Below are 21,049 nucleotides of genomic sequence, written 5' to 3' on the forward strand. Positions count from 1 at the left end.
ATGAAAACACCTTTCATTCACTCCTGAACCGTTTCTTATTCAAGCCGCATCTGAGAGATTAAACAAGATTCCTCCTCGTGTGTGTTTTGTATTTGTGGGTGGAGGAAAGATTAAAGTGGTTATCCGTCAGCGTGATGAGCTGCGCTCAAAGCTACTGCGCTGGTAAACATCCCGCGCCCTGAGAGCAAAAAATCCCCCAAAAGCTCCGACTCTGACCTGTTGGAGGGGAGACATTGTTCTCTCAGACATCAATTAGCCACAATTCTGCACACAGTGCTGCGGGCGAGAAGCTGCTCTAATCTGTTTCTCCATTTCAACTCAATTCTGACACTGAAGAATTAAGCGCTTTATTGGAAATTAAACCCACTACAATCTGTGTTACCGCAATGAATACATTTTTAGCTGTCCGTCGGTGGCATTTTCAAGAAAGCCGGTGCGTTAAGATTTTCTAGCCGACTGCACAAGCACATCAGACACTGTAAACGGCTGCTGGAGTGATGTCAGAGGCAAGCGGGACCCAATAATTAGCAGCACAATAGCCCATTACAGCCGAGGCGCAGAGGAATAAACGTGCTGAGAGATTCTGCTGATGAGCTTTCACTGCAAAACAACTGGTGGCCGCCCACGAGCCACACGTTATATTTTACTGTATTATGCTTTACTTATTTTCCTTCACAATGATGTCATATATGCAAGACAAGTTCCAGAAATTAATAAAGTCTTCACATGTAATGGTGCCATTTTTTTTTTCATCAAGTATTAAATGAAATTACTTTGGTAATGGTTTTATTTCAAGGTAAAAAATAAATAAACAAAAAATAATTAAACGCTTAAATTTCTTTTTCATTAAATTTAGTTGCCATAATTCTCTTCAATCATTCCCACTACGTTGCTGTCTCAGCATTAAGTTAATAACTTTTCCTTGAATGTGCAAGAACGTGTCATTTCCCAGCGTTGCCAATGGATGGATGAATGAGGATTAATTCAAGGCAGAAAATCTGCAACCTTTTATGACCAAAAGAGCCATTTTTGACACTTTCCATCATCAAGTGTTACTGGAGCCACAAAACATGTTTAACCTTTAAAAGGAGGCGAACACAGCTGGCATTCAAGCTGTTTTTCTTTTTTGCCCTTTTTCAGCAGTTTTGCAAGTTTTTCCCATTTTTCTTTTCCTTTTATAAATTCTAGTCATTTTGGGTTATTTCAAGCCATTTTATCTTTTTTTACCTATTTTTCCACATTGTACTTGTATCCATTTTTAACTCATTTTTAACAAAGAGTTAAGATTAAAAAAAATGTAATTACCTTGGTGTGTACACACAATAAAAAAATTTATATGTCAAATGTTTATTCATGTATAATTTAGTGAAGGTTCCCATTGAGCCACAACAGAGGAGCTGAAGAGCCACATGTGGCTCTAGAGCTGCAGGTTGTAGACCTTTACACGTGTATGTAATCTGAACAAAACAACAACATTAAACGCTTAAAGGACCCAACTAAGCACAGTCGTCAGATTACAGTTTGTGGAGGCTTGTTTATGACTTTCTAACATTATGTCGGGGTTTCCTAGAAACAGGGGTGCATATCCACTGTCAAGAGTCCGGGGAACACAAAGGAGTTTGCAAGTATGCAAATCACAGCATGTAGTGGAGGAGGCCAGAGATGGAATGTGGAGTCAGAAATCAACATTATTTGTTCCACCATTCCAATCATTTCTTTGTCGATGTGAACCTAAAATGTGAAGAATGTGAAGTCTGAAAACACATATGTTAAAATTTTTTGTTTTGATCATTTGGGTTATTTTTATTGGAGGAGGAAGGGCAACTCATGTTTTTTCTGCACCCAAGCCTATGTGTGTCGAGCTGCCGGCAATCTGGAGTCATCAATTTATATCAGCTGGATGAGGCACACAGACAGGGGGGGAACATGCAAACTTAGACCTTCAGAGAGCTCAACACGTGCACATGCTGAACAATGTCAGAGCCTGTATTAATTAAACGCACGCACAGGGAGAACATGCAAACTTCAAGCCGGTCGTCCTCTGGCTCTGTGCCAATCACTTCTCTACGTGTCACTCCAGTTGAATGAGTGTCACGCTGCTCCTTTACCGTTGAGCTGCCTGTACACCACGTCCTCCAGCGAGCTGAGCCTCTTCAGCAGCCCCTCATGGCTGATGCCGGGCCCCTGCGCCGTGCCGTTGGCCCGGGGCCTCTTCCAGTCCGCCGGAGCCTCGGGACCGGCGGGCTGCAAGCTGCGGGCGCTGTTGCACCTGGTCCAGAAAGTCATGAAGCCGGCGAGAGCGAGCACGTTCAGCACCAGCAGAACCCTCCATCGTCTGAACACGAATGCCATGGAGAAGTCGCCGGTGTCCGGGCTCCGGTGCGTGCAGAAGCGGTAGATTCAGGTCTCCCCCTGCGGGCGATGCGTTGCCGCTGTCGGCTGCAGGAATGATGCACAGCCCGGTTACAACTGCAGACCTGAGGCTATACAGAAGGAGGAAGAAAAAAAAGAAAGAAAACAACCTCAGGGAGCATTAGGTTAGTGCGATCCCGAGCCTGTGCACAGATTTTTGGGTGGGTTATAAACGTGCTCTCTTACCATTTGACACGGGGGTTATTTTAGGTTGCATCCCCCCTCCGGACGCAGTTTGGGGCGCCGCGTTACCGAACAGGACGGTGCAGGAGAGGGATGGGTGAATGGATGGATGGCCATCGGCGATCATCCGTGTCATGCACGGACGATGTAAGACAAAGGCATCAGCATATCCTGAGCTTGAGGAACAGATACTCCTCAATAATTGAACAGCGAGGAGAATATCAGGAGTCCGCTCGTTTCTTTCCTCCTCCTTTCTTTTGCGTCTAACTGTGGTGCCTGGCGGGGGCTGCCCGCAACGACACGAAGAAAAATCCCCCGGAGAGACTCAGGGAAAACCTTGGTCAAGCAACATTTGTGCTTCTTGTCTGCTTGCACTTCGTCTTCCACCCGGACACACGCGTTTAATCGCAGCAGCCTGCGCGCACCGTGAGCGCATTGAGCGGCTCAGGCGCGTCGCCGCAGCAGCAGCAGCAGCATCATCCTCTCTCCGGTAGCTGAGGCAGGCAAATCCGCGGTGTCTTCACATGTTCTCGCGTTTAATCAGCGCCGGCAACGTTTTCCTGTTATTCTGCATGCGCTTCTTGTTTGCTGCGCCCTGTTTTTTCCTCTGGTTCTGTCTGCACCGCGCAGAGTCAGCCGCTCAATGGGCAGGAGGCTGGAGGGGACGCTTCACTTCACAGCAGGTCGGGAGGAGGTGGGTGGGAAGGTGGGTGGGGTGTCGGCTCACTGGTACCCAATTATCTACAATTACACAACATTTAATATATGCATGTGAGAGGGGTTCCCAAAATGCGGCTCGAGGAATTGATGATGGCGCCTCGGTTCAAGTACACGGTTACACCTGCAGTGCAGAAACACCTTCAACCCAAGACAGCAGGGAGACACACACCAGTCCTGCATTAAATCACAATCGTTCCCCATCCATTCTTCTTCTATACCAGGGGTTCTGCACTATTGATAACCCGTAAGAGCCATTTCTGCAATTGTCCACCAAATCAGATTCGCCTGGAGCCACAAAACACATTGTGACCTTTAGAATGAGGCTAAAGTTTCATATATACAGTAGTTTAGAAACACATGGGGGAAAGTATCTTATGTTGCATTTATGAAGTTCCAATAATAAAACATTTTTATAACATTTTCAGTTGTTTTTGTATCTGATTTTAGCAGTTCCATCGTTCTTTTCCAGCATTTTGCTGCCAATTTTGACATTTTAGAATAGAATAGAATAGAATAGAATAGAATTACTTGATTTATCCCAAGGGCAAATTCCTTAAAGCATTTCTCCACACTGAATAAATAGAAAGAAAGTTGGATATCGAATAAGACAGGGAAAAAATGAAAAACGTAATGTTAAATGTCAATATATACAATTCTTAACAGTGACCATTATACATTTAAAAGTGACAGTGCTGCTTTTACAGCTAAGTAACTCAGTTCTCGGTATGTTGCCATAGTGACTCAATGATGGCTTATTATTCAGGTTCTGCATGCAAGTACTCAAGGTTCACATACTGAGAGTTGATTGAACTAATTCAGATCAGCTGTCCTGGAACGGGAAACTCAGGGTTTTATCTAAGAGTGAGTCGAGTTCAGGGAGAGACTCGGAGTTTGTTGAACCTCCTTTCTGCAATACCCCCCAGGAAGCCACTACAAAAGAGCCAAGGAGCCACATATGGCTCCAGAACCGCAGGTTGAAGTCCCCTGCTTACTGCTTGTATTGTGTGCAGGACAGTGGGGGTGCTGGAGCAATATCCAACTATAGTTCCCGGGAGATTACACCCTGGAGAGGTTCATAAGATGTTCCTGCTCAGAAATGTACTTATGTTCAAGCCGTGTGAAGTTTGAGAGGATCTCCATGTTTCTCATGGGAATTTAATAGTGCAGGTTGTCACTCATTTAAAAGTGGTTCCCTACCTGAGATCGCAGCAGGCACCGAGATCTTATCTGGCTCTGAGGTACTCGACATTAGATCTGCAACTGTCGGTTGAAAAGAAGAACAAATAAAGGAGACTCTTTAATTCCACACCAGACTTGAAAATCTGCCCACTGCTTTTTTTTTCTTTCCTTTCTTTCTTCTTTCTTTTTAAGTCTTCTGCATTTGGAAGCCGGTGAGAGTGGAGGTGTCCACTCGACTAATCACACGCTGTAATCTGCAAGCAGTGGTACAGTGGTTGGCATTCTCACATCACAGTCACCCAATCCCCGGTTTGAGCTCAGAGGACTTTCTGTGTGGAGTTTGCATGTTTTCCCTGAGCATGTGTGCAGGTTTTGTCTGTGGTTTCCTCCCAAGACATTCCGAAAACATGATGCAAGTTTAACCTAAATTGCCAGTAGGTGTGGATGATGAGCTGTTCAGGATGGGGGTAACTTACACCCCTAATGTGCTCTTAAATTAGATAAAGCAGGATAAGATGGATGGATGGAATTGTTGTGTGAAGACATGTAGTTCCTGAGTCATATACTGCTAATAATCAGATACTTCTGGATAGTTTTTAACTACGGGAATGAACTCAAATATACTTTCCATGCATAAACATTGTACTGATAACCTTGTTTTCTAAATAGCTCAGGCGTACAATGAATACTTTAAAACTTATCACTGAATTTGAAAGAATGTGCTTCTTGTTCAACAAATAGTTTGAGAGGATTAATAATCATCTAAGACTTAAAAAACCCCAGAGATAAATCAATTATAAATCAATTAAACAAAGGCACTGTTTTATTGACAACTTTCAAATAGTTTACAGGTTTTTTTTTGCCACATGTTTAAATATTCATTTTATTTTATTTTTGCTTTTCTGTTTTATCCTCTTTGTCTCTAAAATGTTGCTAAATGTTTGACATTTCTGAAAACGGTTCAGCTAAATAATGTTTCACATGCAAGAATAGTTTTATCCTCTGTCGTCAAAATAAGAAACTATGTTTACCACCCCTGGAATTGAGCTGATTATAACTTGTGTGTCTCTTCTCTGTCATGGTGGGCCATGAATTCATCCCTGTGGCACTCCATTTTCAGGTGGAGTTTAAAGGCTATAGATTTACAGATTCCACAGCAGAGAAAGGAACACATTGTGGTGGGCATGGCGTGGAACTGACGCTGTGAAGTATTGTGCGAGTTTGTGAAGAAATGGGTCACCCAAATAGCTGGTATGAATCAAGGAGCTCAGAAACTCTGCGGCTTACAGAGAGACGCCAACTCTGATGTGCAGGCAACCCACGAGGAGGGAGACGTTCTGAGTGTGTGCGTGCGTGTGAGTGTGAGTGTGTGCGCGTGCGTGTGTGTGCGTGCGTGCTTGCGTGCGTGCTTGCGTGCGTGCGTGCGTGCGTGCGTGCGTGTGTGTATGTAGGGTGCAAACTACAGGGGGGAAGGGATGAGACAGGAGCCCCCCTTAAAACATGATTTGTGAAATTGTTTGGGGGGGGTCTCTAGAATATTGGTAAAATGCTGTTTTTTCCCTATGCATTTCCTTTATGTTTGCTTTCAGTTTTGTCATGACCATGTGTAAAATAAGGCTCTTTTAAATTATTTTTATTTGTGCATGAGAGTGAATCTTCACTCTTTCACATGAATAAAGTTGCAGGCCTGCATGCAGTTCTTGTCCTCACCATTGAAGTGTGGGGGCGCTAGTCTTAAACGTCTCTTAAAATCATATAGCCGCTCAATGTCAAACGATGAAACCTCGTAAATTTCGGATTTTCTAATAAAAATTATCTGGGGGACTTTGAGGAGCAGCAACAGGAAGCTGATCAAGGTCTGGGGTGGCTTCTGTCTGAAGGTAATGTCCATAAACTGTATAATTAATATTCAGCACTATGTTGTATATGATGCTGCTGAGAACTGGATGTCTTGTCGTCATGACCTTCTGATGGTCATGCGTGTTTGCTGTCAATTATTGGTTTGTTGATGTGTGTTAACGTATTTCAGAGGTTATTTTGTTCGTGTTCATGTGGATCTGATTCCCGGTGGAGTCGCACTTTTTTTTATTTTTCCCCATTGACATTCATATGACTTCCAGACAAGACATCAATGTAATGTCCAGCAAATTCATACAAAAAACTTCAATCCAGGCTTTTTCTGTCCAATTGTGGCCCTGGAGCCAGTGGGGAAGACAAGTAGGCTTGTATGATGTGTGTGTGTGTGTGTGTGTGTGTGTGTGTGTGTGTGTGTGTGTGTGTGTGTGTGTGTGTGTGTGTGTGTGTGTGTGTGTGTGTGTGTGTGTGTGTGTGTGTGTGTGTGTGTGTGTGTGTGTGTGTGTGTGTGTGAGGAAGAGAGAAAGGAGAGTGTAGCGAGATCAAAACCAGCGCGAGATGGTGTGAGACGAATCAGGAGACAAACAGAAAGAAAGATCAAGGGAAAAGAGAGCGAGAGAGAGCATCAGTGAGACGCACACGAGGAGGCAGCGATACGGAGGGAAGGAAGGCCGGGTGGAAAGTAGAGTTTTTAGAAAAGGTGGGAGGAGAGCTCAGACACTGGGGAGGAATCAAAATTCAAAGGGAGAACAATTCCTAAAGCAGTCGAGAGAGACACCCCGAGATGCTGGAGAGAACAAAAGGCCTGAAATGTAAGAAGGAGAGATTGTGTGACGGCAGCACTGAAGACAACTGGGTGAAATAGAAGTGTGAGAGTAGATCTGACTTGATTTTTGTTGAAAGGGGGCGAACGTGATAGTCTCCACTCGAGTGCCCCTGTCAACCTCTCAAGTGCTGGACAGTTCAGGCCTGAAGTGGACTAAATGACTAAACTGGAAGCACAAAGGCTCGCTCTGCTCTCTGCTCTCTGCCCTCTGCCCTCTGCCCTCTGCCCCCTGCCCTCTGCCCTCTGCCCTCTGCCCCCTGCCCCCTGCCCTCTGCCCTCTGCCCCCTGCCCCCTGCCCTCTGCCCCCTGCCCCCTGCCCCCTGCTCTCTGCCCTCTGCCCTCTGCCCCCTGCCCCCTGCCCCCTGCCCCCTGCCCCCTGCTCTCTGCCCTCTGCCCTACCTAATCTTTATCTTGGCATTGGCTGCCTCACTGAGTTTAGAGTGTGAACTCCATTTAATCATGAGAAAACACGTACACAAAGCTGTTTTCAATGTGGCTGAACTTCGTATTTCAAATAGAGGCTAAGAAATATGCTGTACAACGCATGAAGTTCAACAAAAACACTAACTTTTTTGTAAGGAAAAATTGTGGGAGTACTTCAAATAACTGTTAGTATTCCAGTTTGTCATAAATGTATAATTTAAATCACACAAATGCAATTTAGATATTGAACTAATATGATTAACAAATATATAAAATTCAGAATGAGCAAGATCAGTTTAAAAAAATACACAAAATAGAGCCTGTTTACCTACTAAACTACTATATCTGCACTGTAAAACCCAATAGTACAACTTAGAATAGAATAGAATAGAATAGAATAGAATAGAATAGAACAGAATGTATTAATTTCAGAGGGGAATTCTTTTTTTAAATAGGAATAATAAATTGATGATTATAATAAAAAAAATATCAAATTAATTATGTAAATAAGTTATAATATATTACATATGGGATTAATAAAGTATTTTCTACTCTATAACTTGAATGGTTAAAAAAGTTGAGTACACTCATTAACAGTATTGTAATGTCAATATTGGAATTTAACACAAAAATGAATTTCCATCATGGAAACTAAACTGAGAACGTATATCCGTGGGATATATTCATTTGTTGCAGTGTGATTTGAGGGGACTCTTCCATGCCATCGCTGCCCTCAAACTGTTGGTGTTGAAGTAACTCATCAGATCTAGAGGTCACAGAGAGCCTGCTCATTTGGGAACAGGTAAAAACAACTTGTTGATAACTTCAAACTTTCCCATTTGATTTCGTGCAAACAAATACAAAAAAATATAATATATTTTAAAGACATTCCAATACTTTTGTTTTCACTGTTTGTTCACTGGTAAGCTCAGAATCTTTCTAATCTAAGGAGCTGAAATGATAATAAATAAAGCAGAAAAGAGCAGACGACTCATATATTCCATTCTGAAAGTAACAAAAGCACAAATACATTTTTCAGTATCAGTCCTGATCTTTAAGGCGTTATGCAGGTGAAAGAAAGTCGTTCTGCAGACTGGATTATTTCTGGAGTGGAACGCTAAATCCTGGTCCAAAGTCACTGAAATTGTAGATTTTAAATAGAAATTGCAAAGATAAATCAGACAATATCAAAATTAGACGATCTTTCTAAGAGTCAACACTGAAATCTAAATCTAAGGTTTTCAAAAATGGAATACGAAAGACATTAAAACACCAGGGCACTAAAACAAAACAGGTAAGTCTTTTTTTTTTTTAATGGTTCTCCCTCAGAGGAAGATCTGTGAGAGGAAATAGCAAATAGATTTGGTTCAGTATTAGCTGGGGTCCAGCAGGTGGCGCTACTGAGCTGGTTTGAAAGCTGCAACAGAGCAGGTGGAGAAAACCTCCACAGAGAAGATCCATGAAAAGAAAAGTGTGTCAGTGGACGCAACCAAATTGGTCCACAGGCCACACGTTTGACAGCGCTGACATGTGAGGGGAGAGTCCTGTCCCAACTCCTTTTATTTCATTTGTATTTGTATTTAACATGTGATATGTTGCCTATTCTAAATATAGTTCCAGATAAAAATGACTGAGGTTTGCAAATGATTGCATCCATCTCATTTAGTTCACATGAGGCTGTAATTACAACCACACCTTCGTCTAGTTTCACAGAACAACCGCGGACTGCCTGGTGGGAGTCGATTATGTGAATTTCACACAATCACATCTTTACTCTCACCAGCTACCAGCTTTTTAGTTAAAATATCAACTAAATGTTGGATATTTCAGTTTTTAAACGTGTCACATTGAACATCTCGTGTTAAACAGAGTATAAAATCTGAGTTCGTGAGATCTGTCAGTTATTCCTGTTTTTCATTTTTACATTTCACCAATTATCTCCACCTTTATGGAGGCTGCAATTACCTTGTCCACCTCATTGTCAATGACTTACGTCGAAGAGAGAAGCTTGACCACTGAACCGCTCAGTGAGGAGGAGAGGGATTTCCCCACTGCGTAGTCCATGGTGATCCAGGAGAAGATGGAGTTGTTCGAAAAACTCCCACGAGCAGTTTACGCTCCTCAGGGCATCTACTGGATACACGTTGACCAGAAATCCCCTCAGAAGTTCCAGGAGGCCGCGGCAGCGATCGTGTCGTGTTTTCCAAACGTGTTTATCGCCACCAGGTTGGAAACGGTGGTCTACGCCTCGTGGTCCCGCGTACAGGCCGACCTGAACTACATGAAAGGTTTAGTCAACTCTCACACCCAGTGGAGATACTCACTGAACACCTGTGGGTCGGACCTCCGCCTTAAACCCAACAAAGAGATGGTGCACACGCTGAAGGCCCTCAACGGGAAGAACAATATGGAAACCATAAAAACCAGCGAGAGCAAGAAACGCCGCTGGCAGTTCCAGCACAAAGTGGACAAGTCGATCTCCAAGACGGATCTGGAGAAATGTCCTCCGCCCATCAGCGGCCCCCATGTCTGCAGGAAGCGCCTCCATCGCGGTGACGAGAGCCTTTGTGAAACACGTGCTGGAGGACAAAGAGCTTCAGAAGTTTCTGGAGTGGGAGAGGGACACGTACAGCCCCGACCGAGCGCATGTGGGCCACTCTGCACAGGAGGCCTTCTGTTCCCGGGGTCACCTCCCCTCTCACGCCATGTTCAACACCACCTACATGCCATCCTTCGCTCGTGTGATGAAGTGGAGCGGCCAAGCAGGGGATATCATGAAAGGCGGTCGGTATTACCACAGGCGCTTACAGGAGAGCAGTGTGTGTGTGTGGGGCGGGCGACCTGCGGTGGCTCCTGCAGTTCGATCCCGAGGTGGACGACACGGTCATCAGAGGCTCAGAGGCGGTCCTGCCATTTAAAGCTTTGGGCAAAGATCCATTGCTTTACAGAGCAACGATCAAGTGTGTAGTTAAACCCAAGTTTATCAGTTTATACACGTGAAAGATGGAGGTTTCTTTTTTAATGGGACCTACAACTCTTTAGATGATACATGTAATTTATTCTGAGTCTATTCTGTTTCTTTTTTCTTTTTAAAAACAAATACTGTTGTTGAACTGTTGGTGCGTTTGTTTGTTTGCGTTTGGCTGTCATGTTAATAAAATCTATTTTTGGCGCCATCTGGTGGAGAGAAGAGGAGAATATAAAAATAAATGGCTAATAAATAAGGAGCTGTAAAAATAGTGTGGCCAGTTTATTGTGTTTCAAATTTATATGTACTTAATGTGTTTGTTTTGCTTTAATATTTTTTTTTATAAACAGCACCTTCAACTAAAATGAAAAAGCTGCATGGATAGTTGTGTAAATTGTGTAATTGAACTAATTTCTTTTATCGTGTCTTGTGCTCTTTTGATAAATAATTGCATTTCACAAATTAGTTCTCGTTATTTTTCCCCCACGTGACTCAAGAGAACATACCTTTTGGTTTCTCACTAGAAGAGTAATTAAGAATAATAACATGCTTCAGATTGCGAGTGATCCACCAAATGAAGCACAAACATCTCAGGACTGAAACACTTGTGTTTGTTTAATGAGAGAAGTTGCATTTCCTCTCTGACACCATGCGTCAAACAGCAGGCTTGATAACTGCAGTATGTCTAGTTTCTCTGCAGTAGTACTACTTTTGTTCAAGTTGAGTTAATAATCCTGGTGAGTGCTGAGTTCATTTTTATTCCCAATCATGTTATTTTAGTGTTTTATATTATTGTTACTGGTTAGTTGTGATTATTCTTGTCGGCTTAATTTCTATCATTTGTTTTAATTTTTAAATTATATTTAATTTTTTCGGAGTCCATTTGATCATTTTTAACTGCTATTGTCTTTTATTGTCTCAAATTGTGAAGCTATTATTATTATTGTTATTATTCAGTATTAGAATATAAAAGTGCTTGCTTCATTCAATTTGCAGTTTTTCCTGCATCAACCTTCGGCACAAGTCTCTTTTTATTTTACAAAGTTTAAAGCCTATTCAAAAAACATTTCCGTTTACAATAGTCTCCATAAACTAAGGTAAAATCTAAATCAATTAGAAAAAAGTAAAACATGGAAAGGAAAATAATAGCAAACATGCTTTAGGTCCAATATCATTTGTATTTACTTTATTAGATCAGCTGACCCTTGCACAGACGCAGTTGACCTCTGCTATAAATAACACGCCAACTTCCTTCAGATTGTGACTCTGGCACACCAGCGATGGATCCGCTGTGAAAATGGACCCTGACCAGGCTAACACGATTCCCCGGCAGACTTTAGGAGCTGCTGAACAGGATCCGAGACTGAAGAAGGAAATCGCTGCACTGCGTGGAGGAAGAGGATACGACTTCCTCTTCTTTCACCATGAGCTCCTTTCACATGGAGCACCTCCCAATGGGAATCTATTGTGATCATGGTGAGCTTTAGCAAAGACAAATTGACCTTCATGTTGGATTTGACTGGTGCGGGTGTTTGTTCCTCTTCAGTGGGATTAAAGTGGGTGCTGAGCATGTGCTGGGGGGGTGGGTGGGGGGGGGGGGGGGGGGGGGGGGGTAACAGACTTCAGCTAAGCTCCGCCAGAGAGATGAAGGTCGTCACTACGCCGTGTTTCCACAGGCTTTGATCTGAAGCGACCAACGGTCTTGACGTATTTAGCAACTCTATTCAATCTAACATTCGCAGATTCACGTCCCGCCATGTCCCGCCACATTTCTTCAACCAACACGGCTCTTAAATATTTCACTGGCAGAAAAACGGAGTTTTTGTTTTTAGAACGATTGTCACTCATAACGACACAACTTTGTTGTCGCCCAACGATTATGTTTTTGTCGGCGCGTTTTTACTTATTGGTATGTATGTAATCAACGTTTCGCAAAAACGGCTCACCCGAATTGCATGAAATCTTCAGGGATGATTTGTCATCATCCAAGGACCAATCGGTTAGATTTCGGGATGTTAATGGCTAACCGTTTACGGATAAATCCCAAAAAACTGCGAAGAAATGTCCCATACAAAGCAGATAGGAGAGGCACCTCATGGTGGAGATCAAAGAGCAGCGTCTGTTGCCATGGAGACGCTCCCTGCTCAGTGTTTCACACAGAGATGTTGCTACCTGACCTACCTAGTTAGCGTCGATATGAGCTAGCGGCTATCGTGCTCACTATGCTAACTCGGTTCCACAAACAAATGTGGCGTTGGCGAAAGTCTGTGCTCTACCGAGTGTAGCTCTAGTTTTTACATGTTTTGACGCGTGTTCCCCCGCCGTGGTCAGAAATGCCACCTGGTGGTGGAGAAGAAAAGAGAATACTTGTAAACCAACTAACGGTATATGAATATGAATGTAACTGAACAACTACGATAGTTACGGTACGTTTTTCGTGGGCTGAACTTCCACCTGAGATGGTTTGATCTGTGTGAGCCAGTGTTATCCTGCTGGAAGGCTCCATCACACACTCATATCCACTTTGAGTTTTTTCCAATCGACTATAATCCAGTTTTGGTGAGCCTGTGTGAGCTGCAGTCTCAGTTTCCTGCTCTTCGCCGACAGCAGAGACCCGGCGTGGTCGTCATGAGCTCATATTCTGAGTTGCCGTTGTCTTTCTATCATCTCCAGCCGGGCTGTCCGTCCCCCCAGCTTTTACTCTGCAGCTTTAACCGTTTTCTGCCGGGAACAAATCCAACAATCTTTATAACCACTGAGGTGGGGCTTTTTTTTGGGACAAAAATCGGATCAAATGTCGGCAGAACCACTGAGGGAGTTCTTCGAAGCATCCCGCTTTCCCGGTGGAAAACTCACCATTTGACATGTTTCGTTACCTTTTCCCCCAGAGGGAAGTGAAACCGTTCCCGCCTCCCAGTGAGCCATGGAGGCATCAATGGTTATTCCAACTCAAAAACAAATCCACGATCAACATCTTCTTTTCTCAAAATAGGATTTATTTATTTAGCTTATTTTACCCAGGAAGACAGCACAAAACTTTCAGTTTGCATTTATTGGCCATAAACTACACCGGACCCTGGCTTATGGTGACCCCCGTAAGTTCAACCTACAAATACTTTTCAAGATTTTTTTATTTTTTATTTACAACTGTAACCATCTGCAAGCTCATAAAAAACAAAAACTCTTCTTTGCACTTCCGATACAGCCTCCAACTTCTGTAAATGTTGAATAATGTATGACAGAATAAAACGATGAACAGTTCCAACGTCCACTTTTCCCTCCAAAATGTTTGGCACACTTTGAAAAAGCACTGATCACAAGAGTCCTGCTAATGGTGAGAGTTTGGCAGGATACAGCATCGTGTTTTTCTTAGCAGATGTGACGGCATCATGTTTCAGGGACAAATCCAAATTGAAGCTGTGACGTTCAGATTTGCCTCACGTTTCAGTTTGAAGATTCTTTGGGGAGAAAAATCCACACGGACTTCCGGGTCAGATTTCGTTTTAAATGTCAGTATTTCCCTCATCGTGAGCTTTTTTTTTTTTTTTTTTTTTTTTTTAAATCAAGAGTAAAACTTATGACATCACGGCGTGCCGAGAATACTGAATGAAGTGAAAACCAGAGACGAGCAAGCAAAGTTTGAGGAGACTAAACAAACATCTCCCAAGAACAGATTCTAAGTATCAAAAAGCATTTCAACGTTACAATATGAATAATGTAAAGAACCCTGAGCGGACATTTGGCCTGCGGACACTTTTTCTGGAGCTGCTTGCAGCACGAAGCACAACAGACTATGTGTTTCTACCTTCTCCTTCTGGAGCTTCTTCCTCGGCATGGAGGATCACAGTCCAGACTTTTCTCTCCTCTTTCTGACAGCCTGAACGTTCAGCTATCAAACCTCCTCATCCTCCTCCATCGGAGTTCTTCAGCGTTGGGCTCATCGGAGAAGTGGAAACCATAAGGAGGCGGAGGAGCGCCTCCCGCATTCCAGCCCCCTGACACGAAAACATACACAGTGAGGACATTTGATTGGACGCTTGCTGAAGAGGAGCGGCGATTATTTTAAAGCAGCCGGCTTCATCACCTCTCTCATTCAGACTGTTTCTGATGGCCTCCTCCAACTGCTGCTCCTCCGTCAGTCCTGACGTGTTAGAAGCCGCCTGACGGAATGTCTGCTGCGGCGCATACTGCGAGTTCCCAGAGTGTCCTGCATAGGGGGCGCGGTAGCCTACACACAATTTATTCATTTTAGTGCATGTCATTGTTTTCCTTTCCAGTCTCTTAAACCTTCTTTTCTCTTCCTTCAGCAACAACAAACACGGGTGCAAAATCCCATAAATATCAAAGTTGGAAACTTTCCATGGGAAGTTAAGGGATTGTTTTATTTGCTCCACTGCAGAGCTCCGCTCTACGTCCTTCTCGCTCTACCTCTGCACCCTGTACATGCTCAACTCCGCCGTCGCCCTTGTTCAACTTGGCACAGCGCGACAAACGTGCCAGAAAAATCAGCCAATCACAGACTTGAACTGGCTGATTCGATCCAATCAGGTCGATATCTTGGCGCTGTTAAAGACGATACTTAAATCAAATAGGGTTTTGCAGTTGATGCTGGATGATGAGACATTTTCGGTGAGTTTATTTTCTGTAATACTATAATAAAAAATAAATGCGTCCCTGGTGGAGACTCGCCCCACATTGTGAAAACCATTGAATTTTAATAACCATTTACCTGAAGGCCCAGCGGTGTTGAAATATCCATGTGATCGTGTGTTGTATCCATTTGATGTCACAAGCTCTGGTGAAAACACAAACACACGTTTCTGTCAGACACTAAGAGAATAAAGTAATCAGTAACTATATTCCATTCCAATATAATCTAATTAAACTTGAGAGTTTTTTTACGGAGTTAAAAGAGATTATGGACACACATGAAGACATAAAGGCAGTTCAGACCTGCACATTTCTTCATGATGCTCTTCAGTGGTCCGCTGGTGTACAGCAAACCCACCAGGATTCCAGCCAGGTGACCAACGAAAGAAGTGCTGAAGAAGCAGAGCACAAAGTAACTGCTGTCCAACACTGCCATCTAGTGGCCACTTTGAATCAAAGCACCAAAAAATGACCAGAATCCAGCACACGCTAGGGAGTGGAAGACCACGTGCAGTCTCCGTCTGCAGACAGCCACTGAACTATTATTGCTGGATGAGGGCCACTTGAAGCAAAGGGAACCAGTTTTGAAATTACTCTAAATACCTGTGTTATTGTTTCATAAAGGTGAGTAATATCAACTGTATGAATGTTGATTAGAATTTGTCATAAAATTTGTTGTTTCAATTTAATCAGCTGCAACCGTGTTTGTGTTCCTCCAAGGAGTTTAAAGCAGATTTTATCATCATTTTCATGAAAACTCAAATCCATCATGTCGAAATGCATTACATATCAACTCAAGTACCAAAGAAGGAAGAAAAAAACTAATTGAAGCCATTTCTCATGTCATTAGTACATACATGTATACACATGTACACACACACTAATGTTGTACGAGTTGAACACTTATTTTGCATGTACAGTGGGTACGGAAAGTATTCAGACCCCTTTAAACTTTCCACTCTTTGTTTCATTGCAGCCATTTGCTAAAATCAAAAAGTTAATTTAATTTCTCATTAATGTACACTCAGCACACCATGTTGACCAAAAAAACAGAAATGTAAAATTTTTTGCAGATTAATTAAAAAAGAAAAACTGAAATATCACATGGTCATAAGTATTCAGACCCTTTGCTCAGTGTTGAGTAGAAGCACCCTTTTGAGCTCGTACAGCCATGAGTCTTCACACCTGGATTCGGGGATCCTCTGCCATTCTTCCTTGCAGATCCTCTCCAGTTCTGTCAGGTCGGATGGTGAACGTTGGTGGACAGACACTTTCAGGTCTCTCCAGAGATGGTCAGTGGGGTTTAGGTCAGGGCTCTGGCTGGGCCAGAATGGTCACAGAGTTGTTCTGAAGCCACTCCTTTGTTATTTTAGCTGTGTGCTTAGGGTCATTGTCTTGTTGGAAGGTGAACCTTCGGCCCAGTCTGAGGTCCTGAGCACTCTGGAAGAGGTTTTCTTCCAGGATATCTCTGTACTTGGCCGCATTCATCTTTCCTTCAATTGCAACCAGTCGTCCTGTCCCTGCAGCTGAAAGACACCCCCACAGCATGATGCTGCCACCACCATGTTTCACTGCAGGCGATGAGCAGTGCCGGGTTTTTTTCCACACATACCACTTAGAATTAACTCCAAAAAGTTCAATCTTGGTCTCATCAGACCAGAGAATCTTATTTCTCATAGTCTGGGTGTCCTTCATGTGTTCTTTGGCAAACTCTATGCGGGCGTTCATATGTCTTGCACTGAGGAGAGGCTTCCGTCGGGCCACTCATCCATGAAGCCCCGACTGGTGGAGGTCTGCAGTGATAGTTGACTTTGTGGAACTTCCTCCCATCTCCCTACTGCATCTCTGGAGGTCAGCCACAGGGATCTTTGGGTTCTTCTAGGAAGAGTTCTGGTCGGCCCAAACTTTTTCCATTTAAGGATTATGGAGGCCACTCTGCTCTTAGGGAACCTTGAGTGCTGCAGAAATGTTTTTAGAACCTTGGCCAGATCTGTGCCTTGCCACAATTCTGTCTCTGAGCTCCTTGGGCACTTCCTTCGACCTCATGATTCTCATTTGCTCCGACGTGCACTGTGAGCAGTAAGGTCTTATATACACAGGCGTGTGCCTTTCCTAATCGAGTCCAATCAGTTTAGTTTAACACAGCTGGACTCCAATGAAGGCGTAGAACCGTCTCAAGGAGGATCAGAAGAAACGGACAGCATTTGAGTTAAATATGAGTGTCACAGCAAAGAGTCTGAACACTTATGACCGTGTGATAATTCAGTTTTTCTTTTTTTTATAAATTTCCCAAAATTTCAGTTTCTTTCTGTCAAGATGGTGTGCTGAGTGTACAATAATGAGAAATAAAATGAGCTTTTTTTGATTTTAGCAAATGGCTGCAATGAAACAAAGAGTGAAAGATTTAAAGGGGTCTGAATACTTTCTGTACCCACTGTATGTTTATATCTTAAATGGAAAGAGGAAGTCTTGGCATTGGAGCATTATTGATGGAACTTGATTTCTCTTAAACAAGATGTTTCCATCGGCTGGAGTCAGAATGAAAGAAGAGGAAAGAACAGAGGTTGGGATGAAAAGCAGAAAGTCCTCAAGTAAATTTCACTGAAGTAACATACAGACATCAGAGGAACCTACACATGTACAATTACTTTGTTTTATGACTCCACTGCCTAAATGTCAGGTAGCCAGTGAGGCCACAGCGAAGGAGGAATTCACAAATAAACAGTGGTGGAAGCTCTCACTGTGTTTCTCACCTGGACCACAAACTTCTTTACAAACTGGATATTGAAGAAAACTAAACTGAAAAAAGCCACTGTGAGTTGTTTTGAGCCAGATTAATTCAGCTCTTTCAGGGTTCACACTCTTCTCATCGGTTTTAAATCGCCCGTCTTTTTTGTCTATGAAACGTACAAATGCTTGAGAGGGGCTGTCGATGAACTCACAGCTGCAGCTGGACTTTCTTAAAAAAGATGAGAACGGGCCCATCTTAATACAGCGACGTGGCAGTTAACGCTCAGCTCAAACAGAAAATGTCCCTGATGGGACAAGTCCAGCTTGGGGGAGGCCTTCCTGTGTGAAGTTTGCATGTTCTTCCCGTGCGTCTGTTTCCTTTCACAGTCCAAAAAAAACTGCTTTTTGAAGCTAACTGGTGACTTGAAATGAGCTGTAGGCGTGAATACGAGGAAATGTGATGGTGGGTGAAGTGGCGGAGGTTCACCCTGCCGTCAACAAAAGTCTGCAGGATTTTAACTCCTCAACACCTCGGTGCTGATAAAGCAATTAACAGTTGGATGGATGCCTGGATGTTCTTGTCAGCGATGGCGACCGGCGACAGACATCAAGGGACTTCCCGTGGAGTGTTTCTTATCAGTGACTCACCCGGGTGACGTGAGGTGGATCAGCACGAGCTCCGCCCAGCAAGCATAGCGATTGGGCACGGGGATGCCCATCGCATAGGTGACGCCTCCGGGGTGGTAATGATTGTTGATCACCTTCAGAGCAAACAGGACCCCTGGAACAAAAAAGTGACGAAATCTCAGCTGTCTAATGAAATAATGAATATCTAATACGAACAGTATTTACAATGGCACCGTACCCGAGAAGCCTACCGCACACGTCATGCTGTAGGACTGATCCTCGGTGAGCTCGGTGAGCAGCGCCTCCAGCAGCAGATAGACCAGTCCCGTGAGCAGAGAGAAGACCGAGAGCAGGTAGAGGAACCAGGGTCCGCCCAGACGGCGCTCCAGCTTGATGCCTTTCCAGAGGAAGGACAACATGTTGAAGTACAGATGCCAGTCGTCTACGTGGTGCAGCGGGGACAGCAGGAGTCTGCGCCAGTCCTTAAACCAGTACGCCTGCTGGACACTCACACAGGCCTGGAGACGGGAAAGACACAATAAACTTCGACTTTTAATTCTCACACGCATTTATTTATTCCATCCTCTCGGTCATTGATGCCGCATTAGTGACTCACCTTCATCAGTGGAGCGGCGGGGAACAGGAAAAGATACACGTTGAGACCCAGAACAGCCAGAGTGACCGGAGGGACGTTGTTCAATCCCACCTGGTACAACTGGGAGGCCAGGAGCAGCAGGCCCAGGTGGGCCCCCCTCTGTCTGTTCCTCATCCCGAAAACTGACTGGTGAGACCAGAGTGTGAGATTACGCTCAGTTCTGGATTAACCGGGAAGCTGTGGAGAAAGAAGAAAGATGTGATTACGAGAGGACGCTTGCTGTGAAGAACAATCTGCAAACTCTCAAATTCTCCTTCACCTCAGAAAATCACATCAGGAATTTTGTTTTGTTTTTTTCATATTCGTGCTCTGGTGTGATGGCATTGATTAATGAAAGAATTGCTAATCAATTTGGGGTTGAGTAGCTTCAGTCACACGTTTCGTTTTACAGATAATATCAATATTTTTAGCGTAAACAGCCTTTATTCACTGAATGTTTATTAAGGAAAATAATCCAATTAAAAACGATTAACAACATTCTTGAACAAACTTCAGGCCACTATATGACTTAAACAAGAACACATATTCATTGATAGACTATATGAGTGCTTGTCAATCTAAATATATGAATTCAATGTCGTCAACCAAGCACAACAGATACTTTCTTGAAAGCTTCATAAACAGGCTTTTAGGTAACAATAGCAATCTTTCTTTGCAAAACACCTCATTTTAGCTATGTATTGTGAGTATCACCTGAAAAAATAATGTTTCTGCACCATTATTGACTAAAATTAAACTTACTGTCGAAGCTCTTCCTCGTCCTGGAGCCAAAGCGAAGTTGAGGTTATCCGCTTGTCTCACCAGCCAAGATCAACGATAGCTGTTCCACGTCAATCTAAAACCCAGCTGTACAGAATAAAAAAACATGTTAAATACTTGTCAGCAAAGTATATTTCTCCACATTTCATCATTTATCTCGAGCAGGCTGAAAGCAACGAGTCCCCAGTTGCAGACGGGTGCGTCATGGCATCATTGGTCACATGACCAAAACAAAACTCCCTCTCCAGCGCATGCGCAACAGAGAAGCCTCATTGACTGACACTGCCCTATAGGAGTTGACGTCGCAGCGCGACGCCATCTTGAATAGGGCACCCTGCGCCTCCAGTGCATTTATTTCTACTGAGGAAGGTGTAGTCCAACTATAATTTTCCAAACTCTGCAAAGTTTCACACGTCAAAAGCACGTGCTTTCATGCTGAAATACTTTTTATTATGATTCTTTACTAAAACTGACATATAGCATAGCAATAAATGTATAAATTAAGAAACAAATTGATTGAGAAATTGGATTTCAAACAAGTCGTGCTCTCTCACACATGTACACACCAATAACACAAGAATGTCTTCATATTTTTTGTGTGCTGTGAGTATATTTAGTTTTTTGTAACTATTTCAGGCACATGCATGGGTGCTAACACACGCACGCACGCACGCACGCACGCACACACACACACACACACACACACACACTCACACACACACACACGCCGTCAGAAAATAAAGATCAGAAAAGTTGTAACTACTTTGACATTTTTGCGCATTGGGCAGTGGAGTCATAATATTTGTGAGACTCAGAGATAAATAATAATACTGGTAATAAGTAGTGATGCACATGTGGTTTTGGAGTCAGATTGGAGGTTTACTGAGTTGGTTTGTTGCACGTTTGATTGTTTTCCGCGATCAGAGAGCGGATCGCTGCAGTGTATCGTGGGAGTTTCTGTACGTCGCGTTTTAGCTGTTGTTGGGGGTTTGGTTTATTGGTTCGATTCAACTGGTTGGGATGATATTTAAATGTAAAGATGTATAAAATGGCCTTGGTGTTC

General features: G+C 43.3%; 2 protein-coding genes and 1 pseudogene across 3 annotated transcripts in view; 1 reads left to right on the top strand and 2 right to left on the bottom strand.

The window, feature by feature from the left end:
* Window positions 1-3,214, bottom strand: part of galnt17 (polypeptide N-acetylgalactosaminyltransferase 17) — a 30,390-nt gene extending 27,176 nt beyond the window's left edge. Inside the window, 2 exon segments of the mRNA XM_080459184.1 lie at window positions 2,109-2,483; window positions 2,599-3,214. Of these exon segments, the coding sequence (XP_080315310.1) occupies window positions 2,109-2,352 (244 nt within the window). The 5' untranslated portion in view covers window positions 2,353-2,483; window positions 2,599-3,214.
* A 6,409-nt stretch (window positions 3,215-9,623) lies between these two features.
* On the top strand, window positions 9,624-10,597 carry LOC308107440 (beta-1,3-galactosyl-O-glycosyl-glycoprotein beta-1,6-N-acetylglucosaminyltransferase 3-like; annotated as a pseudogene). Its single transcript has one exon. The product of its transcript is annotated as a beta-1,3-galactosyl-O-glycosyl-glycoprotein beta-1,6-N-acetylglucosaminyltransferase 3-like (transcript).
* A 3,499-nt stretch (window positions 10,598-14,096) lies between these two features.
* Window positions 14,097-20,218, bottom strand: rhbdd1 (rhomboid domain containing 1). The gene is made up of 8 exons (XM_080459482.1): window positions 19,969-20,218; window positions 19,189-19,404; window positions 18,811-19,090; window positions 18,594-18,726; window positions 15,519-15,607; window positions 15,295-15,360; window positions 14,650-14,793; window positions 14,097-14,560 (listed from the first exon to the last, which is right to left on the bottom strand). The coding sequence occupies exons 2-8, from the start codon at window positions 19,339-19,341 to the stop codon at window positions 14,451-14,453; spliced, it is 975 nt and encodes a 324-aa protein (XP_080315608.1). The 5' UTR covers window positions 19,342-19,404; window positions 19,969-20,218; the 3' UTR covers window positions 14,097-14,450.
* Window positions 20,219-21,049: the final 831 nt, after the last annotated feature.

This window comes from Lipophrys pholis (genome assembly GCF_963383615.2).
Source record: "Lipophrys pholis genome assembly, chromosome: 3".
In the NCBI taxonomy this organism is placed as follows: Eukaryota; Metazoa; Chordata; class Actinopteri; order Blenniiformes; family Blenniidae; genus Lipophrys; species Lipophrys pholis.

What these genes read in the sequence shown, in the direction of transcription:
- rhbdd1 (XM_080459482.1), bottom strand. Translation starts at nt 19,341, where the DNA reads ATGAGGAACAGACAGAGGGGGGCCCACCTGGGCCTGCTGCTCCTGGCC. An exon ending in GTGTGCGGTAGGCTTCTCGG is followed by an intron (nt 18,727 to 18,810) that starts GTACGGTGCCAT and finishes TTTTTGTTCCAG; the next exon opens with GGGTCCTGTTTGCTCTGAAG. An exon ending in CAACACCGCTGGGCCTTCAG is followed by an intron (nt 14,794 to 15,294) that starts GTAAATGGTTAT and finishes AATTGTGTGTAG; the next exon opens with GCTACCGCGCCCCCTATGCA.